Source organism: Triticum urartu, chromosome 5A (assembly GCF_056163025.1).
Source record: "Triticum urartu cultivar PI428250 chromosome 5A, HENAU_Tu73, whole genome shotgun sequence".
NCBI classification, from domain to species: domain Eukaryota; kingdom Viridiplantae; phylum Streptophyta; class Magnoliopsida; order Poales; family Poaceae; genus Triticum; species Triticum urartu.
This window is the reverse complement of record NC_141877.1, coordinates 666,731,841-666,753,642: the sequence shown is the minus strand read 5'-3', so window position 1 is coordinate 666,753,642 and position 21,802 is coordinate 666,731,841. Positions and strand designations below refer to the sequence as shown.

General features: G+C 46.3%; 3 protein-coding genes and 1 pseudogene across 4 annotated transcripts; 1 reads left to right on the top strand and 3 right to left on the bottom strand.

Moving 5' to 3' along the window:
• Positions 1 to 3,733: 3,733 nt before the first annotated feature.
• Positions 3,734 to 4,951, bottom strand: LOC125511503 (pollen allergen Phl p 1-like). Its single transcript, XM_087522292.1, has one exon. It carries the CDS (start codon positions 4,934 to 4,936, stop codon positions 3,965 to 3,967), a length of 972 nt encoding a protein of 323 aa, XP_087378418.1. The 5' UTR covers positions 4,937 to 4,951; the 3' UTR covers positions 3,734 to 3,964.
• Positions 4,952 to 5,966: 1,015 nt separating this feature from the next.
• On the bottom strand, positions 5,967 to 10,362 carry LOC125511502 (SKP1-like protein 21). Its single transcript, XM_048676887.2, has 9 exons — positions 10,227 to 10,362; positions 9,081 to 9,227; positions 8,773 to 8,997; positions 8,266 to 8,457; positions 8,069 to 8,179; positions 7,864 to 7,939; positions 6,956 to 7,053; positions 6,711 to 6,871; positions 5,967 to 6,279 (listed from the first exon to the last, which is right to left on the bottom strand). The coding sequence occupies exons 2-9, from the start codon at positions 9,114 to 9,116 to the stop codon at positions 6,135 to 6,137; spliced, it is 1,044 nt and encodes a 347-aa protein (XP_048532844.2). The 5' UTR covers positions 9,117 to 9,227; positions 10,227 to 10,362; the 3' UTR covers positions 5,967 to 6,134.
• Positions 10,363 to 10,437: 75 nt separating this feature from the next.
• Positions 10,438 to 16,720, top strand: LOC125507599 (plasma membrane ATPase 2-like; annotated as a pseudogene). Its single transcript, XR_015603626.1, has 13 exons — positions 10,438 to 10,711; positions 12,292 to 13,355; positions 13,441 to 13,569; positions 13,664 to 13,807; positions 13,891 to 14,008; positions 14,101 to 14,247; positions 14,469 to 14,707; positions 14,812 to 14,841; positions 14,935 to 15,016; positions 15,389 to 15,549; positions 15,627 to 15,797; positions 16,173 to 16,296; positions 16,382 to 16,720. The product of XR_015603626.1 is annotated as a plasma membrane ATPase 2-like (transcript).
• A 2,204-nt stretch (positions 16,721 to 18,924) lies between these two features.
• On the bottom strand, positions 18,925 to 21,569 carry LOC125511501 (silicon efflux transporter LSI2). The gene is made up of 2 exons (XM_048676886.2): positions 20,268 to 21,569; positions 18,925 to 19,645 (listed from the first exon to the last, which is right to left on the bottom strand). The coding sequence occupies exons 1-2, from the start codon at positions 21,421 to 21,423 to the stop codon at positions 19,377 to 19,379; spliced, it is 1,425 nt and encodes a 474-aa protein (XP_048532843.1). The 5' UTR covers positions 21,424 to 21,569; the 3' UTR covers positions 18,925 to 19,376.
• Between the last annotated feature and the right edge of the window lie 233 nt (positions 21,570 to 21,802).

Genomic DNA, 21,802 nt, shown 5'->3' with positions numbered 1-21,802 from the left:
TCACGGCCCGATAGTATAGCATGGCAGACGGACAAGTAGGTAGGGCCACTGATGATAAACTAGCATCCTATACTAAGCATTAGGATTGCAAGTAAAGGTAACAACAGTAGTAGCAAGGACAGGTTATGCATCGGGATAGGATTAACGGAAAGCAGTAACATGCTACACTACTCTAATGCAAGCAGTATAGAGAAGAGTAGGCGATATCTGGTGAACAAGGGAGGGGGGCTTGCCTGGTTGCTCTGGCAAGAGAGAGGGGTCGTCAACACCGTAGTCGAACGGGGGGTCCCCGGCAGTCTCGGGGTCTACCGGAAAGAAGTAACGGAGAGGGAACACAATAAATAACAAAGCAATCAAAGCAACACAAGGCATAACATAGCAATACGCGGTGCTAGGTGTGCCCTAATGCAGTACTAGGTGATACCAGGAAAGGGGGGAAACATCTGAGAAAGGATTCCCGATGTTTCGTGTTTTCGGACAGATGAACCGGAGGGGGAAAGTTGCGAGTTTGATAGGTTAGGGATGTGTGGCGGACGAACGGGTTGCGTATCCGAATTCGTCTCGTCGTTCTGAGCAACTTTCATGTAGAAAGTATTTTCATCTGAGTTACGGTTTATTTTATATGATTTTCTAAAGTTTTAAATCATTTTTAGAATTTATTTAATTAATTTAATTCAACATTATCCAGATTAGTGCATGCTGACGTCATCATGACGTCAGCAGTCAACAGAGGTGTTGACTGGTCAAACTGACGTGTGGGTCCAGTGGGACCCACCTGTCATACACTGTTTTAGGTTAATCAGGGTTTAGGTTAATTAGTTATGCTTAATTAGTTAACTAAAATGATTGGGTTAAACTAATACAGAATTAATTAATTAAGTTAATTAAGTTAATTATTATTTTATTTAGTATTATTATTATTTTCCCAAAGTTTTATTCATATTCTGGAATTCATTTAAATCAGAAATAAATGGTTAAATCGCTACGGGTACACAGAATTGTACCCAGCTATTTCAACCAGGGGCTAACAGGTGGGGTCCGGTTGACTGCCTAGTCAGCAGTCAACTAGGACCGTTGACTAGTCAAAGGCTCAGGGGGGCCGCATGTCATTGACTGGGTTATCCCAGTCAGCAGTTTGACTGGTCAAAGGGACCAGTGGGACCCATGTGTCATATGTACAAGTTTTGACATAAAATTTATTAGTTTAATTAACTAGATGGGGTCCGCCAGTCAGTGTCTATTAGCAGTGTCATTAGTGGTAATTAGTCATTAGCATTTAACCTAATGGCCTCGGGCCCACTAGTCAGCGGCACAAAGGCTGGTTAGGAGCGTCGTGCGCGCACAGGAGAGCGTCGGCGGCAACGGCGCTCGGCCGGCGGAGCCAAGGCCGACGCGGGCGGCGTGTGGGCGGAGCAGGGGAAAGGCCGGGCGTGGCCAAGGCGGGTCCAGCGCGAGTGGGGCGAACTAGGCTGCAGAGGACGATGCGGGACGATAGCGGAGTAGAAACAGCAGCAGCACGGGGCCGGCACGGTCAGGGAGGTAGAGCAGCAGCAGCAATAGTAGAGCACTGCACCGGCGGGCACGAGTGCGGAGGGTCGAAGCGGGGCATGGGCACGACGACTAGGGGGTGCGGGCGGAGCGTGTGCAAGGGACCTGGGGCGCGACGAGGGGCGCGGTGACCGCGGCAGATGGCTGCGGGGAAGTGGCCGGGCGGGAGCCACGGCGAGGCGGGCCGTAGTGCAGTAGTAGAGGCAGCACGCGGGCGGCACAGCTGCAGCTCGAGGAGCTAGCGGGCGCGGGTCTCGGTGCGCTCCAACGGAGCGCGGGTGCGGACAGAGGTGAGGGGTGTGGGTGCACGCGCCGTCATGCGAGCGGCCAGGGCGCGGCCTGGAGCAGGGGAAGAGAAGGAGAGGCCGGGGCCTCACCGCGCGGAGGAGGGGTCGGGGCAGCGGGGCGCGAGGAGGGCGGCGGGGACGACGGCGCCGGAGGGGAAGCAGGTCGGCGATGAGGAGGAGACAGGCCGGCGGGGAGGTTCCGGCGACGGGGTCCGGCATGGTGACGGCGAACGGCGGCGAGCACGGGCACCGGGGATCGGCTCGGGTGCCAATCCAGATCCAACGGGGGGAGCTCCGGCGAGGTGGTCCTCCGGGCAGCGGCGGCGGCGTCGACGGGTTCGGGGGCACGGTTGCTCCCGATCTCGATCCAGACAGGGTGGGGAGAGGAGGAGCAAGGCGTGGGGGGGAAGTGAGTGAAGTGGGGGGACCGCTCTAGGTCAAGGGGAGTGGGGGGTTAAGGGGGACCGGGGTGGGCCGGTCTGGCGGCCCATCGGCCTGCTGGGCCGAGGCCAGGATGGGGGGTTTCCTTTCCTCTCTTTTTTTTGTTTTGTTCTACTTTTTCTTTTTTTTAGCTAATTGTTTGGGCAACAAATGAGTTTTGTAAAACATGATAGTTGGCCCACAAATCATAGCACAATATATCCTACCACCAAAAACTAGTTTGGAGTAATTATCATTTCATATTTATTTTGTATAAATAAAAAAAGTTATTAAATAATGTTTTCAATCATCGTTTGAGGTTGTTTAAGTCACTTATTAACTTTCAATAATGTTGTTTACAATTTTATCATAGCCTCTGATTTATCTACTATTTATTGAACATTTTAGTTTTAATATTTGAAAACTTTTATTGTTTGCTTGATTTTAAATTTCGAATTTGAAACGTTTTTGAACTAATGCGAGATTAGCAACAATAACCGAGGTGACGTGGCATCGTTAACGTGGGATTACTGTAGCTTAATTATCTGGGCGTCACGGACAGGTTCCTGAAGGCTCCACCGGCGATCTCTATTGGGCGCTTGATGCCTGTAGATTGCTGGATCGGGCGGGATTCGGTCATGTTAACCCATATTTCTGGCTATGCGGCTTCAGGAGGGAGTGACGCGAAGCTTCGCAGTATGTTGCCATCATGGGACATGTCGGTGTTTCGATTTCCATGATGAAGATAGTGTCCGAGAATGTCATGGCAATTTGAGTTATGAGGTCTCGCAACGACAGGCTCTGTCCTCGAGGGGATGAGGACTTTTCTTGGTGTTTCTTGACTTGTAGCAGCGGCATCAGCAAGTGGACACGGCAACACAGGAGGAGTACATAGTCTTATCTTTCAAGGTGAAAATCCAAGGTATGACCTTAAGTGGTTGTGCCTGGCAACGGCCTTGTTGAAAGCATTGTTTTAAGAGCGCGGACTTTTGTTCAGGGTGAAAACCTGAGATCTATGATCGGAAGGCGACAACACTTGTGCACTGTTTCCTTCTTGAAAGCGTCGCTTTTGGAGAATTTGGACTCCGGGTGCTGCGTTCCCGGTGGTTTGCTTTGCAGCTACATGGTTTTGATCACCGTAGCGGGATCTTTTGTTTTCTTCTTCTTCTTCTTTTTTGTTGTAGGTTAGTGTGCATCCGTAATGTCTGAAAACATTTCAGTGTTGTAGAGTCTGGGTATAATCGATATCTTTGCAATATTAATACATTCCCCTTGGCGAAAATGGAGACCATCCAGCGACCTAACTAAGTGGTCTCCAAGTGAGCTATAGTGCTGCCCTGTTGTTTAGGTGTGGCAATTCAGTTTTTGAGAAGAAGAAAAATAACGGGCTAGCTTGAGCCCGTTGTGACCATCTTTCATGGTATTTTTGAAAGAAAAGAAAACATAATTAATGCGTCTATACCAATTTCTATTAATAAAACATGTTTACAATCATGAGCAAGTTTAGATACATCAAAACAAGAAATTATTAGTTGTCCACGCTCTTTCCCTATAGTAAATGAATGAATAAGTATATATACTCATGGTCTCATCGCATCATATGTATAATATATGTGCGGCTGGTTTATTCTTCTTTTCGAGCGAAAAGAAGTTAATTAATTAAGCTGGCCTGGCCGCCGGAAGGAGTCGCATCATCATCATCATCATCTTCAGTACGCGCCCTTGGCCTCGTAGGAGGTGTCGGGCTTCCAGCCCTTGGGGATGACGTCGTCGACGACGGTCTTCTTGCCGCCCTCGGTGGTGTAGCGGACGGAGAAGGGGCCGATGAGCTTGTGGGGGGTGTCGATCCTCCACACGGCTCCCCACGACTCGTTGAGCTCGGTCCACTTGTCCTCGCCCTTCTGCTTGATGTCCACGCCCACCACGTCGCCGTCGCCTTGGAGGAACTTGATCACCAGTGCCAGGTAGTTTTCGTTGGAGGACTTCTCCACGTGGAAGTTCACCTTGGTGCCCGCCGGGTACTTGCACTTGACGCGCCGGAACTTGATCTCCACCTCGCCGGCGTCGCGCAGCTTCTGCTCCTCGCCCTTCTTTGCCATGGAGCCGAAGGCGTGGCCGGAGAGGTCGAAGTGGTAGGGGGCGATGGGCTCCTCGTTCTTGTCGGTGATGGTCACCATGGTGGGCTCGCCGGAGCAGGCCTCGGGCTTGGTGCACTTGAGCTCGAAGCAAGACCCGCAGCCGCGGCCGTCCTTGAAGATGGGGATGTTGCCGCAGGAGGTCATGCCGTGGAAGGGGGCCTTGTCCACCTCCTTGTACCCGCAGGCGCCGCCGTTGTCCTTGGGCCCGGCGCCCGTCGGCTTGCCGTACCACGTGGTCTTGGCGTCCAGCCACTTGTTGCCGTAGCTCGCAGGCGACGCCGTGATGTTGGGGCCCGGGGGAACCTTGGCGATGCCGTGCGCGCCGCACACGACCGCGGCAAACACCGCCGCAACCAGCAGCACCGACGAGGAAGAAGAAGCCATCTTCTCTTGAACTGTTCCTTGTTGCCGCTGTCGCTGCTGTACCTCTTCTTGCTGCCCTGCTTTTATAGGGCACACCAGAAGAGGGGGGAGGATGCTGTGGCTGGCTGCCGTGAGCGGGAGGCGAGCTTGTCCGTGCATGCATATGCGGCTCGCCATCATCGTCGGAGGTGCATCCTCTTGCTGACCAAAGCCGCCTATGTTTAGAATGTCTGAACCATTTGTGCATGGTGAAGGTGCAAGTTGTCAGAAGGACATGAAAATGCTAGCAAAATCACAAGCGACATTTTTTTTGAACATTAGTACAGACACAAGCGCTGATATACACGCGTATACAATCACCCTATGAACGCACACACACACACACTACCCCTATGAGCACCTCCGAAAAACTGAACCGGCATATTATCTTGAGATTTACTAAGTCATCGACGGGTACGTCTCCTCGCACTGAATGTGCATCGCCGGAATCATCGGGATTTGAACCCTAATAGGCTGGGATACCATAGTTCCTTATTTATGAGAGCTTAGATATGACATCCTTAAAAACATCAGATGTGAATTAGACATATTGATAATAATAATACTATGGCGGCCGTCACGTTGCCCATTCCGTTGTTGCAACAGAAGTTTGTTGAAGTTAGACAGGTGTTGCAGCGACGCATGATTTTCCTGTATTTCAACGTCAGCAACACACACGCACACACATTTTTGGTACCATCAGGAGGAAGCAACCAAGCAGACTTTGCATAAGTACCAACCAACGGAATTTCTTTCACAGCAGTGACGACTTCATCATTTCTTACAGTTGCACACTCTGCTCTGTCCAGGAAAATTGCGACGAGGGAAAAAACAGAGTCGACCCAGAATGAACAAACGCTATCCAAGAAATAACACGACCGGACCGGAAAATTTTCCCCCTTGATCTATCTAAAACCTTGCTATGCTTCATCCCAACTTTGACGAGCCGGACCCTGCGCCAAAAATGGCAAAGGGAAACAGATGCACATTGTCTGCAAGCTCGGTTCCGAGTTTCAAGGCCTTTTCGGCAGCAGCTGCTCACTTCGGTCTCTACCTCTCTTCGAAGCTGTATGTGCACAAATTTCCTAGGCTTCAGCTTGCTCATCCTGTCGCACGGCATTCACCTGTGATTGAACCCTGCGGGCACATACAAATACAGTAGGATCAATAAAACTCAAATCACTTGACCCGGTTATGGAATGAGCTGGTGCAAGAATGAGGTAATTCCTACTTTACGTTGGACTAACCAAACACTGTCCTTTAGTATGTAAAAACCTTCTGTTCTTCCAAAACTACATTCAGTAGATTGGGCTAAATTCTTTACTCACTACCGTTTCAACTATTCTATATGGAAAAAATTACCAGAAAATCTCTGCAGAGAACCATTACCACCAATCAGCTGTGACTCAATTCTTCTTTCTTGACCCAAATGCATTCTTTCAGGCCAAACAGAGTTCAGCCTCCTAGCGAAATCTTCAACTTCCCTGTTTGTTCAGAAATGAAGCATGTCATTAATTCGCATGAGGGCTTTGGTACAGGAATATGAGCAGTAAATTCGTTATAGCATTTTCAGTACACATAATAATAGAATAATCAAATATAAACAGCAGTGAGCCCAAGTACTAGCAAACATTTAGCTTGCTCCATATTACAGCTGAACCATTTGATATATCCTCAGTTCTGAATTCCAAACACAGCAACTTCTATTGAAGAGCTAGTGAGCACAAACAGTGGTTCATTATTTCAGGAAAATGGCATCTATTTGTAACTGAGCAACACAATAGTAGATGCACAAAATAAGCGCCCCATAACACTTCTCACCCATCGGGAAAAAAATGTGTCAACATAGTAAAAAAATCAGAAACTAAGCTAAGGGCCTGAATAGATGTACAAATGAGAGAGATAGTTTCCTTACCTATCAAGCTCTTCCTGCATTGCAGGATCAAGTCCATCATCAAGATCACCATCTTCAAAGGGGTACTCATTATCATCTTGCACATCTGAACTTGGGCAAGGAGCTCTAGAAATATTATTAACAGCACCCGCATTGCATGGAACCGCACAGGCGCCTTCCTCCTGAACTCAACAGATAGAAAGATGTAAGAAATAAAATATTATTCACATAGCATACACTGAAAAATTAGGGTTACAAAATATAACCTTGTTTACATGTTCAGGGTCAGCCTTTGGGGGGTTCTTAGGATCCTTCCTTCTCTTGTTCCTTTTCTTATTCTTACCAGCTTTCCCACCTCCAGAACCTGTCAGTCAAGTGGATAGCTGGTTACATGCAGTTATGAGGAACGACTGATGGAGAATGTTTCCATGCTGCATGTTTGCATTGTAGGTATTGGTTTAACTTGAAATGGTAACGAAGCTCAGCCAATAGGTCGATCTTATAACAGAAGAAAATCACAAGGGAGCAACAAAATACTCCCCTGTCCGGAAATACTTGTCGGAGAAATGGATAAAAGTTTACGTATTTTGAACTAAAATACGTCTAGATACATGCATTTCTCCGACAAGTATTTTCAGACGGAGGGAGTACTTAACATTAGTTGACAAATCAGAAGTGCCTAATAGATGTGCCATCGTAAATTAGATTGGTCCTGCAGCTGACTATTCTTAGAATCATCACAATACTCCCGCATTGTCCCATTAACAAGAATATATTCATTACTGTTCCTACTGGGCAGCTAATCACACAGATAATCTAAAGCTTTACAGTACCAAGGTATCCACACCACATTTTGGAACAATTCACTCTACACTAACCATTTTCAAAAGCCAATTCCAATCATTATTCCAGTCAGACATAAAATCCGTAAGGTGCACCCAGTGGAGAAACGAGTTACTGAAATATGGGAGCTCATGAAAAGCTGACCGATCAAATGATCAATTACTACTAACTTGCAGGGAATTATGGGCATATGCATTCACTACAGTAATAACTTGATCCTTGAAATATTGCCAAGGCATATGCATTGGTTCAGGACAACAACTTTTGTTTGCAATTTACGATTACTATATAGAACAACATATAGCCAATATAACTCGGTCCAGTTACATACCTCCATCCCCATTTATAAAACAAAGTAACTCGTCCAAAGATCGCTCATCCTTTTGCTCTTGCTGTACCTGAATATCCTGAAACAAACCCAACATAACATGTAAAATTCAAACATGAGCAAGACAACTAGATGAAAGAGATAAACATCATTGCACAGGACATAACATATCAAAGCATGCAAAACAGGTGAAATCTATCAAAATTACCTTTAGTTTCTGGCGCTCCTGTAGTTCTTTCCGTTTCTTTGCATACAATCGATTCAATAAGCGAATCCTGGGATCATCGTTTATATTTTTCAGTGGCTCCAATTTTTCTTCCTGCATGCATGTAAGCTCACAGTAAGTGCTGTCTCAAATTAATAAAGAAAACTCCTGCTGATCCTCAAAAAGAAAAGTTTACATGCCTCCGTTAAGTCATCTGGTAAATGAAAAATATCACGGATTTCCTCAGGTGTCTTCCCTTCAATGATTCGAGCAAGTGCTCGACTAGTAAGATCAACCAATGGCTTTAATTGAAGACTGTCAGCTGCAGATGTCAGCTCACAAAGTTTTTCGGTGTCTATCCTAACAAACTTCTCATCAAATGACTTCCGCTCCTGCGCAATAAACGAAAAGCCTAATAAGATAACTGGAACAGAGGTAAGCTTGTCAACTATGATAAAATGTACAAGCTTAACAGAATACAACATCCAAGTTGGTGAACCTTTTTCCCAAGAAAAATAGTTGAAACATTCAGAAAATCATCCTTATGGTCAGAGAGTAATTCCATAAGATCATATGAATAATAAGGAAACAAAAACAGTATATAGCAATCTAAACTTACACGATGTCCATGGGTCAAAGATGCAAAAAAAAAAGGGAAAGCGGTAAAATAAATAAAATGGAGACCAGGAAGTTGCAACATATGGTACCTTGTTGGAGCGCCCTGGGACTTGATGAAACCGACAATAGTCAAGAATCAAACTCAAACTTGATGGATTAACTCTTTCTGGGAGAGCAATAGCATGATTTTTGGATGATCCTGTGCCATTTTTGACAATTTCTCGACATATCATAGGGCAGAACATGGCAACCTCTTCCTCCACTTGCTGTATGGATCCATCAAAGCACTGAAGCCAAATATAAGTCTTCAATGACTGCAAGTTGATAATAAAATTAGTAGTGAGTACTTTTCCTGCAAGGCAAACGAATTCCAAACTTATAAATGCATGGGTCATACCTCTGGTTTTATTACTGATAACTCACTTTCTGACATTCTTGCCGATGCCAGAAAAAATATATGGGAGGAATTGGATGCAGCAGAAAATTTACAAGTAACTCCTTTTTAGGTATTCCTCCACCGAGTACTCCAATGGCCAGCAAATAACTGTGCAAATACAAAATTCAGGTATCCCTTATTTACTCTTCTGAACAGGCAATGAAGTTAATTTATTTTCTTTGGATTATGCAAAAGCAAGTGATAACCATATCTGAAGAGAGATTTCACAAGGTGGTGCATAATAAAAATTGCCACAAGGAAAGAAACAAGCTGCTGTCCCTGAAATTGTACTGCTGGGCTCACGGCATCGGTTCTGCGCAACATAACTATAGAAGCATACAATTCCAACGAAATGGATTACACACACACATTCAACAGCTGAGTGGCATGTCAAACATGACAAACTCATCTGTAGCCACAGCCTCAGTTTAACTACTGTTGTAAGAGTATTACATGGACCCAAAGAGCACTGGCGGACATATTTGGGAAATCTAGTATGCGTGCCTTACTCTGATATGATGACTTCAAAGACTCAATGGCAATAAGCAACAGATATATGATTTGGTGAAGTACACAGCAGAGATAGCAATTAGTTTAATGGTTTCAGTGAAGTATTGTCTGGACTCTGTGGTGATGGACAGATTGGGAAAACCAATCTATGCACCTTATTCGATTTTACAGACGTCAATGGGAAGGAATTGACTCCAATTGAATCCGGCATCCAGCAATGGGAAACAGTCGTATGGGGAAAAAACACTCCTAATCAAACCAACAGAAATTCGTCCCTGAGGCGGCCGTTAGGCCTTGCGAGCCCAGGCGCGCGGACCCTGGAACCCTAAACGGATGGGAAACGAGGGCCGAACCCTAGACGGCGCGCGAAACGCAACCGCGCCCGGAAATGGGGGTTAAACCCTAGCTGCAGAGAAAGCGCCGCGGAGGGCGCGGCGGGCCCTAGGGGGATTGCGAGGGCCGCCAGTCCCAGAAACCCCGCGGGGCCGCCGCCCAAAACCCTAGCCAGTAGGCCCCGGCGGCGCAGGCGCGGGGGCGGGGACGCGAACGCGGGGAGGATTAGACTGGTTGCCGGCGGCGGGCGCGGGGCGGGCGTACCTTTGGGGGGCGGAGCGAGCGGGGAGGCGGGGGGGCGGCGAGGAGGGAGGGAGCGAGGGCCGCTGCGGCGGCGGTGGCGAGTGGCGGCGGCGAGGGGGGCGGGGTGGGGTGGGAAGGAGGCGTGTGGTGTTATTTGGTTGGTGGGCGTGCGCCTGCCTGCCTGCGGTTTGGTTTGGTTTGGTTTGGTTCGGCTCGGTCCGGGGGAAGGGAATGGGACGCAAAATGGCGAGCCGAGGAAGCCGAAGCGACACGGGAGTGCTCTCACTCCCTTATCCATCTGCCTCGCCCATCCGGCCCGCCACGCTCCCTCGCTCGCCTGGGCCTGCCTCTTGCTCCGCTGACCCACTGGGCCGGCGGGGATGGCGACGGCGGAGGTGCTGCGGCGGCCGGTCACGGGGGAGAGGGCCGGGCTCACCGCCCACGAGGCGGCGCGCCGGCTCCGCCTCCACGGGCCCAACGTCGTCGTCTGCTCCCACCACGTCAAGGTGAGGCCCCGCGCTCTCTCCTCGCCTCTAACCAGTAACTACGTACTCTGCCTTTCTTCCTCCCTTCATCGCCAATTAACTAAGGCAACATATCGTATGCATCCAGGGGGTTTCTGTATCCGTGTGTCCATTTGTTGTGAGCCTTCTGATTCAAATCCCATGGGTAACGTCTAAAGCGTGACTAATTTGCAGATAGACGCCCGCCTATCCACCTAAGAAACTGCACCTTTGTGATAAACCCCTTTCGATTAATAAACAGCGACGGTGTTCATCTCTGGTTCCAAGAGGCACGCAACAAATTAGATCTGACTAATTGAAACCCCTTCACAACAGTCGGATCGCAAGCACATGTAATGAGCCTGATTAGCTGTAGGTAGAACGTGAGTTTGCATGCATGTGACGAGTCCTTATGGAGTTGCTAGCCGCCGCCGCCGCCGTGTTGTGTGGCCGTCCACGCGCCGGCCTGCTGGGTTGTATGGTCGTCTAGTGGCCGCCGCGTTTCATCTTACGCAGTCGTCGCGGCCTTGCTGGTGCCTAGCCAGCTGCCATTGGTGGTCGTCGCATATTACCTTGACATGTTTTCCGATCTGTTCGATCTATACGGTGACGAAACGCTTGGACTGGGCGTTATTGCAAATATGCAACGATTACGTGCCTGGGCGGGCGTGTAAGTGCAAAATAGTCACACTTTTAATGTTGCCCGTGGGATTGAATCAGAGGGTTGAGGATGGATGGATACATGGGATACACGAGTCCCCCCAGATGCATAGGATATGTTGCCATTAACTAATAACTGATAAAGGATGATTCAGTTCAGTACGCCACCAATTCAGCAGTGATTTGCCAATCCTTTGGTCCATGGACTAGACGAACGCTAATAAGTATGTTGGCTCAGAATTGCGATTAGATTTGTTGGCCTGACCTCTACTTTCAGTCTTCGGAGTTGCATTATCACCCTTTGTTCCTCTCAACTGTGATGATTGCTTCTAGTTGTAGCCCCCTCATCTTCAGTTCAGGTGCCGTGTCGCTCCCAGCATAGCTAGGGTGATCAACACGTCATCTATGATTGTTAGATTGCACGCCTTGATGTTCCGAGTTTGAGGGCCAATCTCACCACTTGTGCTATCTGTGTTTATGTACAATTGCCTTTCTGCTGTGCTGCTTTACAAGTCAGTGTCACGTTGTTAAATATTGATCGAAGAACGCACTGAATGTTCGTTCGTCAACCTATCGCTCTATTGTACTACGTCCTCTGATGGCTCGCAAGAATATTGGTCCAACTCAATATGCTAACTTGTAGGTATCGTCTTTCTCTTCCGAAGATCCCAGGGAGTTGCTCTTCGTCAGCAGTACCAAGCTCACCTCTCGCCACCCATTCTGATCAAAGCAATGGTTCCCTAGTAGTTGTTCTGGATGAGAGATACAAAAAAGCATTACAATCGGTAGCTAGTTTAGCATACCCAATTTGTATCTAATTTGGAAATAATTGAATTTGTTAGCTAGCTCATGTAGAGTGTCATACCCTCTACAGGTTTATGAACAAATGCAGCTTCATAAGGTCAAATCTATTGCTCCTGCAGGACGGAAGCATGTTTCGAGAATTCCTGATGACAATCTTCTCACTCTGGGGATGGCATCATGTCCTCCCTGAGTACAAGGCCATGCTCTGCGTCATACTTAATTCCATGCCATGGGTTACTGTACTAACTACAGTCGTGTCTCTCACCATCACATCAGCTGCTCAGAGATCTTACGTGCTGACCGCCGTCATCTTCTTACTAGCTACAACCTTGGTAGCATGCTTTGCTGCAAAGCTTGTTGTAGAGTATGCTAAGGCGCCTCTGGAGGCCAAAGCATACGCACCAAGGGCCAAGGTGCTGAGAGACGGGAGTCGGATAGATGTGCACGCAGATAATTTCGTCCCTGGGGATATCATATTTCTCAAGGTTGGGGATATTGTCCCTGCCAATGCTCGTGTCCTCTGGTTTCACAAAATTGACATGCTGACTTGCTGGGCTAAAAGATCTGTTGACTGTGTGCATGGCTTCCTCATATATTATGCTTGGACGGTGTCATGTGGCCAAGGGACTGCTGTTGTTATTGCGACTGGCAGTGGTATCCCTAGATGCACACTGCGACTCTACCCACAGCGTTATGCTCGGCCAGGGCAACTTAAAGAGGGAATCATGGTTACTGGGTGCTTCTGTTTTTTCTCTTATACTTGCTGGCACCGTTGCTGAGCTAGTCTTAATATTGCTCTTCCGTAAACACAACCTTGAGTACATGCTGCACAATTGCCACTTTATGCCATTGATTGGTGGGATTCCAATGGCAATGCCCATTGTCCTCTACCTGGCATTAGCATTGGGATCTCTAAGGCTTTGTTTTCTGGGAATTGCTAGCCGAGGAACAGTTGCACTTGAAGATCTGGCCAGTACGGATGTGATGCTCTTCAACCTGATTGGTACTTTAATGTTTAATAAGCCATATTTGTTCCGGGACAAGATTGAGTTGTTTGCTGACGGTGTTGACAAAGATCAAGCTATTATATTAGCTGCACGAGCATCAAGATCTCAACATGAATTCTATATATATAGAGCCAATTGATGCAGCTATTCTGAGCCGCTTGGATGATCCAGAACAGGTTCCTTTTCTCTCACTATGTTGTCTTTTAACGCCTATATGTATTAATGTTTGGTAAACTTAACAAACATGATCACATAATGTAGGCAAGAACTGGTATTGAGGTCTTAGAACACCATTCCCGCTTCTTTGTTGCACTGAAGTTGATGTTCCTAACTACATACATTGATAGCAATGGACCCAAGTGCTGCGTATTCAAAGGTGATCCATCGAAGGCAAGTCATAATGTCAAAACCACATAGAGAGGAGCAAACAAGCCCCAGTGCCATCACCATGCACGCATTTGCAAATTTGCACATGTTGTGTTAGTACAGGCTCATCCTTGGTCATCTTTTGTTTTCATGCTATAGGTGGATCATCAATGTGGCTGGCAAAGCAGTCAAACAGACAAGAAGCATGGTGATGGATAATTTTGCTCTTGATGGGTATCAAGCCATAGCTGTAGGACACCAGGTGTGCAACTTAATTTTACATTAGCATTCTACAATGCCCAAATTTATTGCATGTGTCATTTAATTTCTATTATTTTCATCCAGGTAGGCTCATGCTGGGAGTACATTGGTCTTCTATCTTTCAGAGATGACCTTAGAAGTGATAGTGCAGATTCCATTGATAGCCTTATCGATTTGGGTTTGGATATAAGAATCCCCACAGGTTATTCAGCCATTCAGCTGTCTTGTTTCAGCTATTGTCATTTCCTGTAATACATAGCAATTCAGCAAACAGTTCATTTTCTCTCCTCAGAAAGGCCATTGTTTTGACTACAAAGCAAGTATGTGGAAAGCTTGGAAAAGTAGGCATCAATGTGTTACCTGCCCACTCGGTGTTTGATTTAGCTCGTAATAACAGATAAGTTCACTTAAACATCAATGGGATTTCCGATCTCTTTCCAGGTATGTTCTTATTTGGAGCGGTGTCCAGTTTTCACACTTCTCCCCACCCCCTCCAAAGGAAATCTTTGGAAGAATTTTCTGTTTATGTTGACAGTTTGAGTAGTACTTCTATGCTCTCAAGACAGTTACAGCATACATTTTTAATAACATTAAGGCTTTGATTTACAGAAGGCACAAAGGCTCCAGTCTTACCATTTTGCTATCTTGATTTATTAGTGCAGACGATAACAGTGATATAGTGAGAAGGCTAAGAGGTTTCGGATGGCATTGCGCAATGGTTGGGTATGAATTTCTTGATCATGATGCCATAGGTGAAAGCAATATTGGAATTTCAGTAGCTGAGCCCAGTGATTACACCAAAAGTGAATCTGATCTTGTTTTGACTCAGCCTGTCCTGTTACCTATTTCATCAGCTGTGCAAATCAGTAGGGAGATGTGTCAAATTATGAGGGGTTACACGGTAAATCACTCAAATGCATTTAAGGGTTTGGTTGCTGACATGGTATTTAGTGTCTAAATCATGATAGATGGCTGATCACTTGCAATATGTTGCTTTTGTTGCAGATCTACACTGTGTCATCAACTGTGCATCTTGTGAGTACAATTATGACAGTATGTTTGTGTTAATAGTTTTTTATAATTGACTGTATTGTGCAATGCTAACTATGTTCATTAATTTTATTGAAGGTTGGTATCCATGTCATTTTACTCTTGTGGAACTTTAACTTGCCAAGTTTCCTGGCTTTGGTGATTGCCACTTTTAGCTATTGTAAGTTTCAACTGCAATACGTCCACAACCTTTACTCTACGTCATACTCCTGATCCAGAATATAGGTCCTTTTAGACTTGGGCAAAATAACTAAGGGTGTATGTACAATGCCAATACTACCCTTCAGTTATTTCTACAACTTTCTTTCTTTCCTCCCAAATATCATAATTTCCTGAATTACAGGCTCAATTCTTAATGAAATGAATGAGTAAAATAGGAACAACATGAGAAAAAGTTCATTGTGATCTTAGTTGGATCTACATTTCGGTTAAAGTTGAAAATGCTAAAAATTCTTGCATTATGGATTGGTGGGAGTGTATTATTTGTATCTTCATTTCAGTGTTCAATTGCCGTTGTCCTTTTTACTTGCAGGTACATCCTTTGCAATATTATTTGAAAGGGTGGAACTGAGTAATTCACCAGATAGATAGAGAGTTAAGAAAATCATTGCAAGCGGTGTTGCTTCTGGTAGCTACATAATTCTGAGTACAGCCATTTTTTTCAGGGCTGCAACACTTCCAGACTTCTTTTCAGTGAGCTCTCTTTCTTCCAGTTTATGTACGTTATTTTGGTGTTGAATTTGTTAACTGATGTTTTAGTACATGGGCAGTATAAATTCTGAGGTAGATCGCTGATGGGCTCCGATGAAGAAATTAGAGCTGCTTTGTTCCTTCAGATGAGCATAGTGAACCAGGCTGTACTGTTTGTTCATTCTGACAACTACTACCTTATCAGATGTCCTGGACCTGTTGTAGCATGTACTTTTATTTTTACTCAGATGGTGAGCTCATTTCCTCTTATGTATGTGTTTTTGTTGAGACCCTTCAATGACTGCCTGATAATTTCATCGAACTTCTGCCTTCTTGTCAGCATGATAATTGGCACAGGATCAATGTGTCTGGCTAGGAATGATTGGCTAACAGTTGACAATGTTAAGAGTTAAGCCATTGTATGAAATAAAGCTTGTGCTATTAACACATTGTTCAAGTAGGATGCTCATGCCATTCTTTCCTCCAATCAGTCCCCTGCCCCCTGAAAGAAAACAAAACAGATTTGTATTCATCCTATGAAGATCGTGTTGTGTAGAGATAGTAAAGTTTCTTAGTGCTAGGTATGTTTCTTCTCGATACTCATCATATCAACTGTTTTCTGTCAGGTGGCAACCCATAAAACTGTATATGGTGACTTGGATTTGGCACTACCAAAGGGTGTTTGTTGCCTCAGAGCAGGATTGATATGGTTGTACAACTTTGTGGTGCTCATGACCCCTGTTTTAATTTGTAAGTTTGCTAGACATGGGATTACTTGATGTTCTTTCCTTCAACCCTCTGTTGCAACAGTAACTAATCTTCTGCTCTTCGGCAGGTCACACATGGAGGCGTGCAAACATGACTAGTGAAAAGTTGCTGACAATATGCATACATTCAGCCATCTTGCGTATAGCTTTGCTCTGGTCACTGTATGCAATACTTGATGTCAGGCTGCAGCAGCCGGGCTCTACTTAGATGCCTCAAGTGTAGGAAATATTCTTGTAGCCAGTCATTTTTAAGTGTATAACCTGTAAATCCTTCAAGTAAATATATCTGGATCGCAAAGTTATACATCGATCCCTCTTTAGTCTTTATTCAGAAAACACAATTCCAGTGTCACAATGTTGTACAAAAGTGCATTTCACTTTTTATCTTATGATTTACCTTAGATCTTTTCTGATATTTTTTAAATTCTTTTGTTTTTCTCCTTAAAATCAATTTATGGATTCTAACCCTTCTGATGTCTTATTATTTGCCCTGTACCATGATGTCAGCTAGCTGAAAAGAGTTCAACACCAAGATGGCGCCTTACTGAAAGTACTAGGTTGAAAAGGTCAACCTCAAGTGTGAAGATTAGTAGATATATCAAAATCGAACTAATAATCATACTCTCTCTTTTAATTGTTTGTCATCTAGACAGTATAGAAACAATAAATACAGGATGTGTCCTGTAAAATCCCTTGAATACAGTGAAAATATATATTTCCATCCTGTAAAATGATATTCGTCTGAACTGTCATTCAGGTAACTGCGTAATGTATCGACTATTAGGACTGCGACGCAACAACTTCAGGAGTCCTTCGTTGATACTTTCTACATTTCCAAGTGATGCGTAAAGATATCGTATCTTACCACATTATGAGTTAATTTGGTTATCGCGGTGACACTTGTGCAGGTCATGCGTGGCCATGGTCGCTGGGGAATGGGGAGACTCTCCAAGCCTGCATTTGCATATGCCCAATTGGCGCCTGCCTCAGCAATAGTTATATGGTGGTGCAGTTGGCATGTGCGGTGGTGGTTGTTGGCAGGTGAGTTCCCAGCGTCATTCTTAGAAAATATTGTTATATTGCAGATATTTATACAGTAGCAAAAAATGTGTTGTCGGATGCGCAACGCTGGTATCGTAGTGGCATGCCTGCGTGCATCACTCTTGAAATGTCATTTCAATTTTAAACTATGATGTAGATATTTATATTTATGAAGTGGAGAATGTGTTGTCAGATGCACAGGAAGTCCATTGCACTATAGGAAGGTTGCATCATCCTTAAAAGTATTCCACCAATTTTAAAAATGTGTTGTCAGATGGGCATTGGAGCAGGCGAGGCTCGCATCACCCTGTGAATTATAGAAGAGGGGTGGTTAGCAAGATATGAAGTTATATAGCAGAAACTATCTTGGGATTGGTTGGCCATTTCCTGCGGAGAGAGGCCGTTAATTAAGTGTAGCTTTTGTTGACCCTTTTTCCTTGCCAATGAGGAGAATATACCTATCAGGTATTTTCCTCGTGTATTCCGCACCTTCTCTTTTGAAATGCATAATGGGGGCAAAGATAAGACTTCTGAATATCAAGTGTCGACACTGAAAGCATATATATACTTAAGACTCGATCTTACAAGATTTGTTTGTCACCTACTGTATAGGCTTGCGCTAAATATTCTACATTACTAGACATCAAGTTCCAGCTCATAAATTTGAGGGTCTGAACAAACTATACTTCTATTTGAAGATTCTTCTGTGTTGTTCTTAACCTGAAGGTGTGGGGGTTCAAGGTTTAAAATCTCGCGACCGTTCTTTCTCTTACAAAGGGGAAATGCTCTCTTAAAAGGTATCTATCTATTGGAGGGTAGATAATCGTTAACTCCAACTGGCCATCGTCAACACTTTTGCGTAAACATGTCATTCCGCTCATATATAATTGCTCTGGTTAGCTTGAATATAATCGACTTCTAATGCCGTGCACATAATCGATAGGATATTTGAACCATAAATGAGACTTGTCTAGACTCACCGCCCCTCTGTTCTGAACTTAGTTTTCTAGGTGGCTTCAACAGTTAATCACTTGAAGCAAAATCCTTGATGCTATTTGCTTTTGTTTACAAGTAGGACATGAGTGTCTATTCTGTTGGGTGGGCTGCTGTCTTGGTAGTAGTAAGACAAAGGGTGTGAGGTTAATTTATTGTTAGTATACTATTCCAGTAGAACAGGTGTTAGATACTATGGTTGCCTTTTATGCTACAAAACTAAAGCCAGTGAGATTTGCCATTTGGAAAGAGACGCTTGCTTGCTTGTCACCATTCTTATAACAAGAGACAGAGGACCTGATTCCCTGTCTCTGGGAGTCCCCAACAGCTGCCTAACAACACTTTACTACATTTTAGTACTAGTAACAAACAAGCTTATGATATATTTATGGTTGTATTTCCTCCATCCCAAAATAAGTGCCTCACCTTTATACTAAAGTTGAGACATTTATTTTATAAAGTTGTACTAAAGTTGAGACACTTATTTTGGGACGAAGGGAGTATTATATAGTGATTAATTAGGAGAGAAACCAACAGGAGATTTCGTTTCTTTTTTCCTCAAGCACCACCTGCCACATACATACACAAGATGACAAGATAACATTACTTAAATTCCCTTACATCTTGGCATATATATGCATAATGCATGCAACCACATGTGTTGCACTTGCATATATACATATGTGTTCTCTGATCTGATGAAGCAAATTCATTAATCCATGCAGATCACCGATACAGTCCACAGTGCACTGCTTAATTAATTAGCGCACCGCGCGTGATAATCATCTCCCTCCCTCTCTTCTCACCATACATACATATATTAATTAATCAACAACGCACACAGCAATTAACACACATACGAAAGCGGAGGCTATGACCTATACGTACGTACGTACAAAGTGCCTGTATATACGCTTGTGTATGCACGTACGTATGTACAGGCTGCTGGTATGTATAAGGAAAGTGTATATTGCATATAGTTGGATCGTCGGCGGTGGCGAGGGCGATGTTGGTAGATGGGTAGGGTGGCTACATCTTTCCGATGAGGGGGATGCCGACGGCGGTGACGATGAGGGTGGAGGGCACGCCAAAGATGAGGTGGTTCCAGAAGGTGAGCTCGTAGGCGTTACGCGGCGCCCGACGCGCCTGCTCACACACGATCAGGTTCGCCGCCGACCCCAGCAGCGAGAGATTCCCTGCCACCGTGCTCACCCACGCCAGCAGCAGCCACGACCGCGTCACCGCTGCCGGCGAGATCAGGGCCGCTGCGGTCGCCACCTCGTTCCCCATCAGCAGCACTGCACATACCAAAAACACATGACCGTCACTTACACCGCCGGAGCTTTTTGGGAGGGGGGCAGTGCCCCCCTACATTAATTTGCAACTCTATAAGATTAGTACTAGTGATAGTTAGAGTATTTAAGTAAATGAAGATAAAAATATTCTTCCTAGAATTACTAAATTTGTGGGTCTTTTGATGCTGGCCACTGGTCACTTATCACAAGTAACACCAAATTAACTATTTAAGCTAGCTAGAGTCTACTGACTGAGTGTGTGATGACTAGATAGCAATTTGGTCCGTTTCATACTTTAAAATTTGCTTGTTGTATTCAAAAGAAAATCCATGCATCATGCATGCCTGCGTGTGCTAACTGCAGCCGCACCAACATAATTTAATTACTACTTTCATTAGTTTGGGTTATTATTATATGCAGAAATTGATATTTTCCATAACTCTTTTTAGATCAATATATTTTCTATTACTTTGAGTGCTTTGTCCTGTCACAGTGTCACCCTTCTAAGTGTGACAAATTAGCTAGCCAGGTGTGTGGGTCCATGTATGTGTGTTTTAAACTCCTAGAATATATTATTTTTTCTGTACATATTTGTTGTACAAAATCCATGCATGCATATGTATACCTGTTGGTACGTTGGAGGCGAGGTTGGAGAGGAGGAGGATGATGACGGAGAGCACGGAGATGCCGCCGGCGCTGTCCACCTTGGAGTAGGGCGCCATGAAGTTCCAGATGGCGCCCGGCAGCCCCGTCTTGTTGAACCCGCTCACCGTGATGAACATGCCGGAGAAGAAGACGAGCAGCGAGTAGGAGACCTTGACGAGGCACGGCTCGGCGTCCCGGAAGTCGACGACGACCAGCGCGATGGCAGTGGTGATGGCCGTCCACGACATGTTGAGCCCAGCCATGTAGGCCACCACCATGCCCAGCGTCACGATGTAGGCGAAGCTCTTGAGGAACAGCTTGCGTCGGTGCTCCGTGCACTGCATGAACCACGGGTGCTTGGTCGAGATGTTCTCCTCCATCATCGACTCGTTGCCGTCGTCGGCCGTGGTGCCGTTGAACGGGTGCGGGCTCTTGAGCGACGCCACGGACGGCGAGCGGCCGCCCTCCTCGACGACCGACATCTGCTTGCCGGCCGCGTCGGGGGCCACGCCCTCGAGGTCCTTCCAGTACATGCAGAGCAGCATGACCATGTTGACGGCCATGCCGGCGAGCATGGCCGGCAGGATGCCGATGAGGAACCTGGGGAAGGAGATCTTGCTGTTGAAGGCGATGACCAGGTTCTGCGGGTTGCCGATGGGGGTGGCGCTGGAGCCGATGTTGGCGCTGGAGGCGAGGGCCAGGAGGAAGGGCTTGGCCGGGAGGTTCCGCTCGGCGGCGAGCTCGAGCACGAACTCGGTGAGCACGACGCAGCAGGTGTCGTTGGTGAAGAGCGCCGAGGCCAGCGCGGTGACGACGCAGACGCGGCAGAGCAGGTCGCGGCCGCCCTGGCTCTTCCAGGCGAGGAGCGTGCCGAGGTGCTTGAACATGCCGGCGTTCTTGAGGTAGCCACCGACGACCATGGTGGAGAAGAGCAGGCCGAGGATGGGGAGGTCGATGGAGGCGTAGGCGTCGTCGGGGCTGATCACGTGGAAGACGATCATGAGCACGGCGGAGAGCAGCGAGCCCGCCGTGCGGCCGATGGGCAGGAAGGGCACCGACGGGAACACCGCCATCATCCAGAAGACGGCGAAGGCGATGGAGCCGAGCACCACCTTGGGGAGAGACGCGAGCGCCATGGCTGGCCGCCGGTGTTGGGAGATGGAGCTATCTAGTTAAGGTGGCTGGTTAGTGCTCTGCTTGGTTAGTGGCGCTGCACCTCGAAGGCAGTGTGCATGCACCGGTGTGGTGGCTGGGCTGGGTTGTACTGAGGAGGACGCTCGTGGATCGGGGGTATATGTAGGGCTTGGCGGGGTGGTGATGGCATGGAAGGCTGGAGCGGCACTCCACTGTCGCTAGCAGGGTAGGGTGCAAGGGCCGAAGGGGCTAAGAGTCAAATGGCGTGAGATCAAAAGGGTAATGTAAACTAAAGGCGCCGCTCACGCCGTCACCGCCCAATGTACGTATGCACTGAGATATTATTGGCCCAAAACTATCTACTACTCCTGGCTAGGTGTA

Excerpts from the sequence above, each read along its gene's own strand:
- LOC125511503 (XM_087522292.1), bottom strand. The coding sequence starts at position 4,936 with ATGATGGCGAGCCGCATATGCATGCACGGACAAGCTCGCCTCCCGCTC.
- LOC125511502 (XM_048676887.2), bottom strand. The coding sequence starts at position 9,116 with ATGTCAGAAAGTGAGTTATCAGTAATAAAACCAGAG. Across the intron at positions 8,458-8,772 it reads TCCCAGGGCGCTCCAACAAG|GAGCGGAAGTCATTTGATGA; the intron begins GTACCATATGTT and ends TTTATTGCGCAG. Across the intron at positions 6,280-6,710 it reads ATGCAGGAAGAGCTTGATAG|GGAAGTTGAAGATTTCGCTA; the intron begins GTAAGGAAACTA and ends CTGAACAAACAG.
- LOC125511501 (XM_048676886.2), bottom strand. The coding sequence starts at position 21,423 with ATGGCGCTCGCGTCTCTCCCCAAGGTGGTGCTCGGCTCCATCGCCTTC. Across the intron at positions 19,646-20,267 it reads CGCCTCCAACGTACCAACAG|TGCTGCTGATGGGGAACGAG; the intron begins GTATACATATGC and ends TGGTATGTGCAG.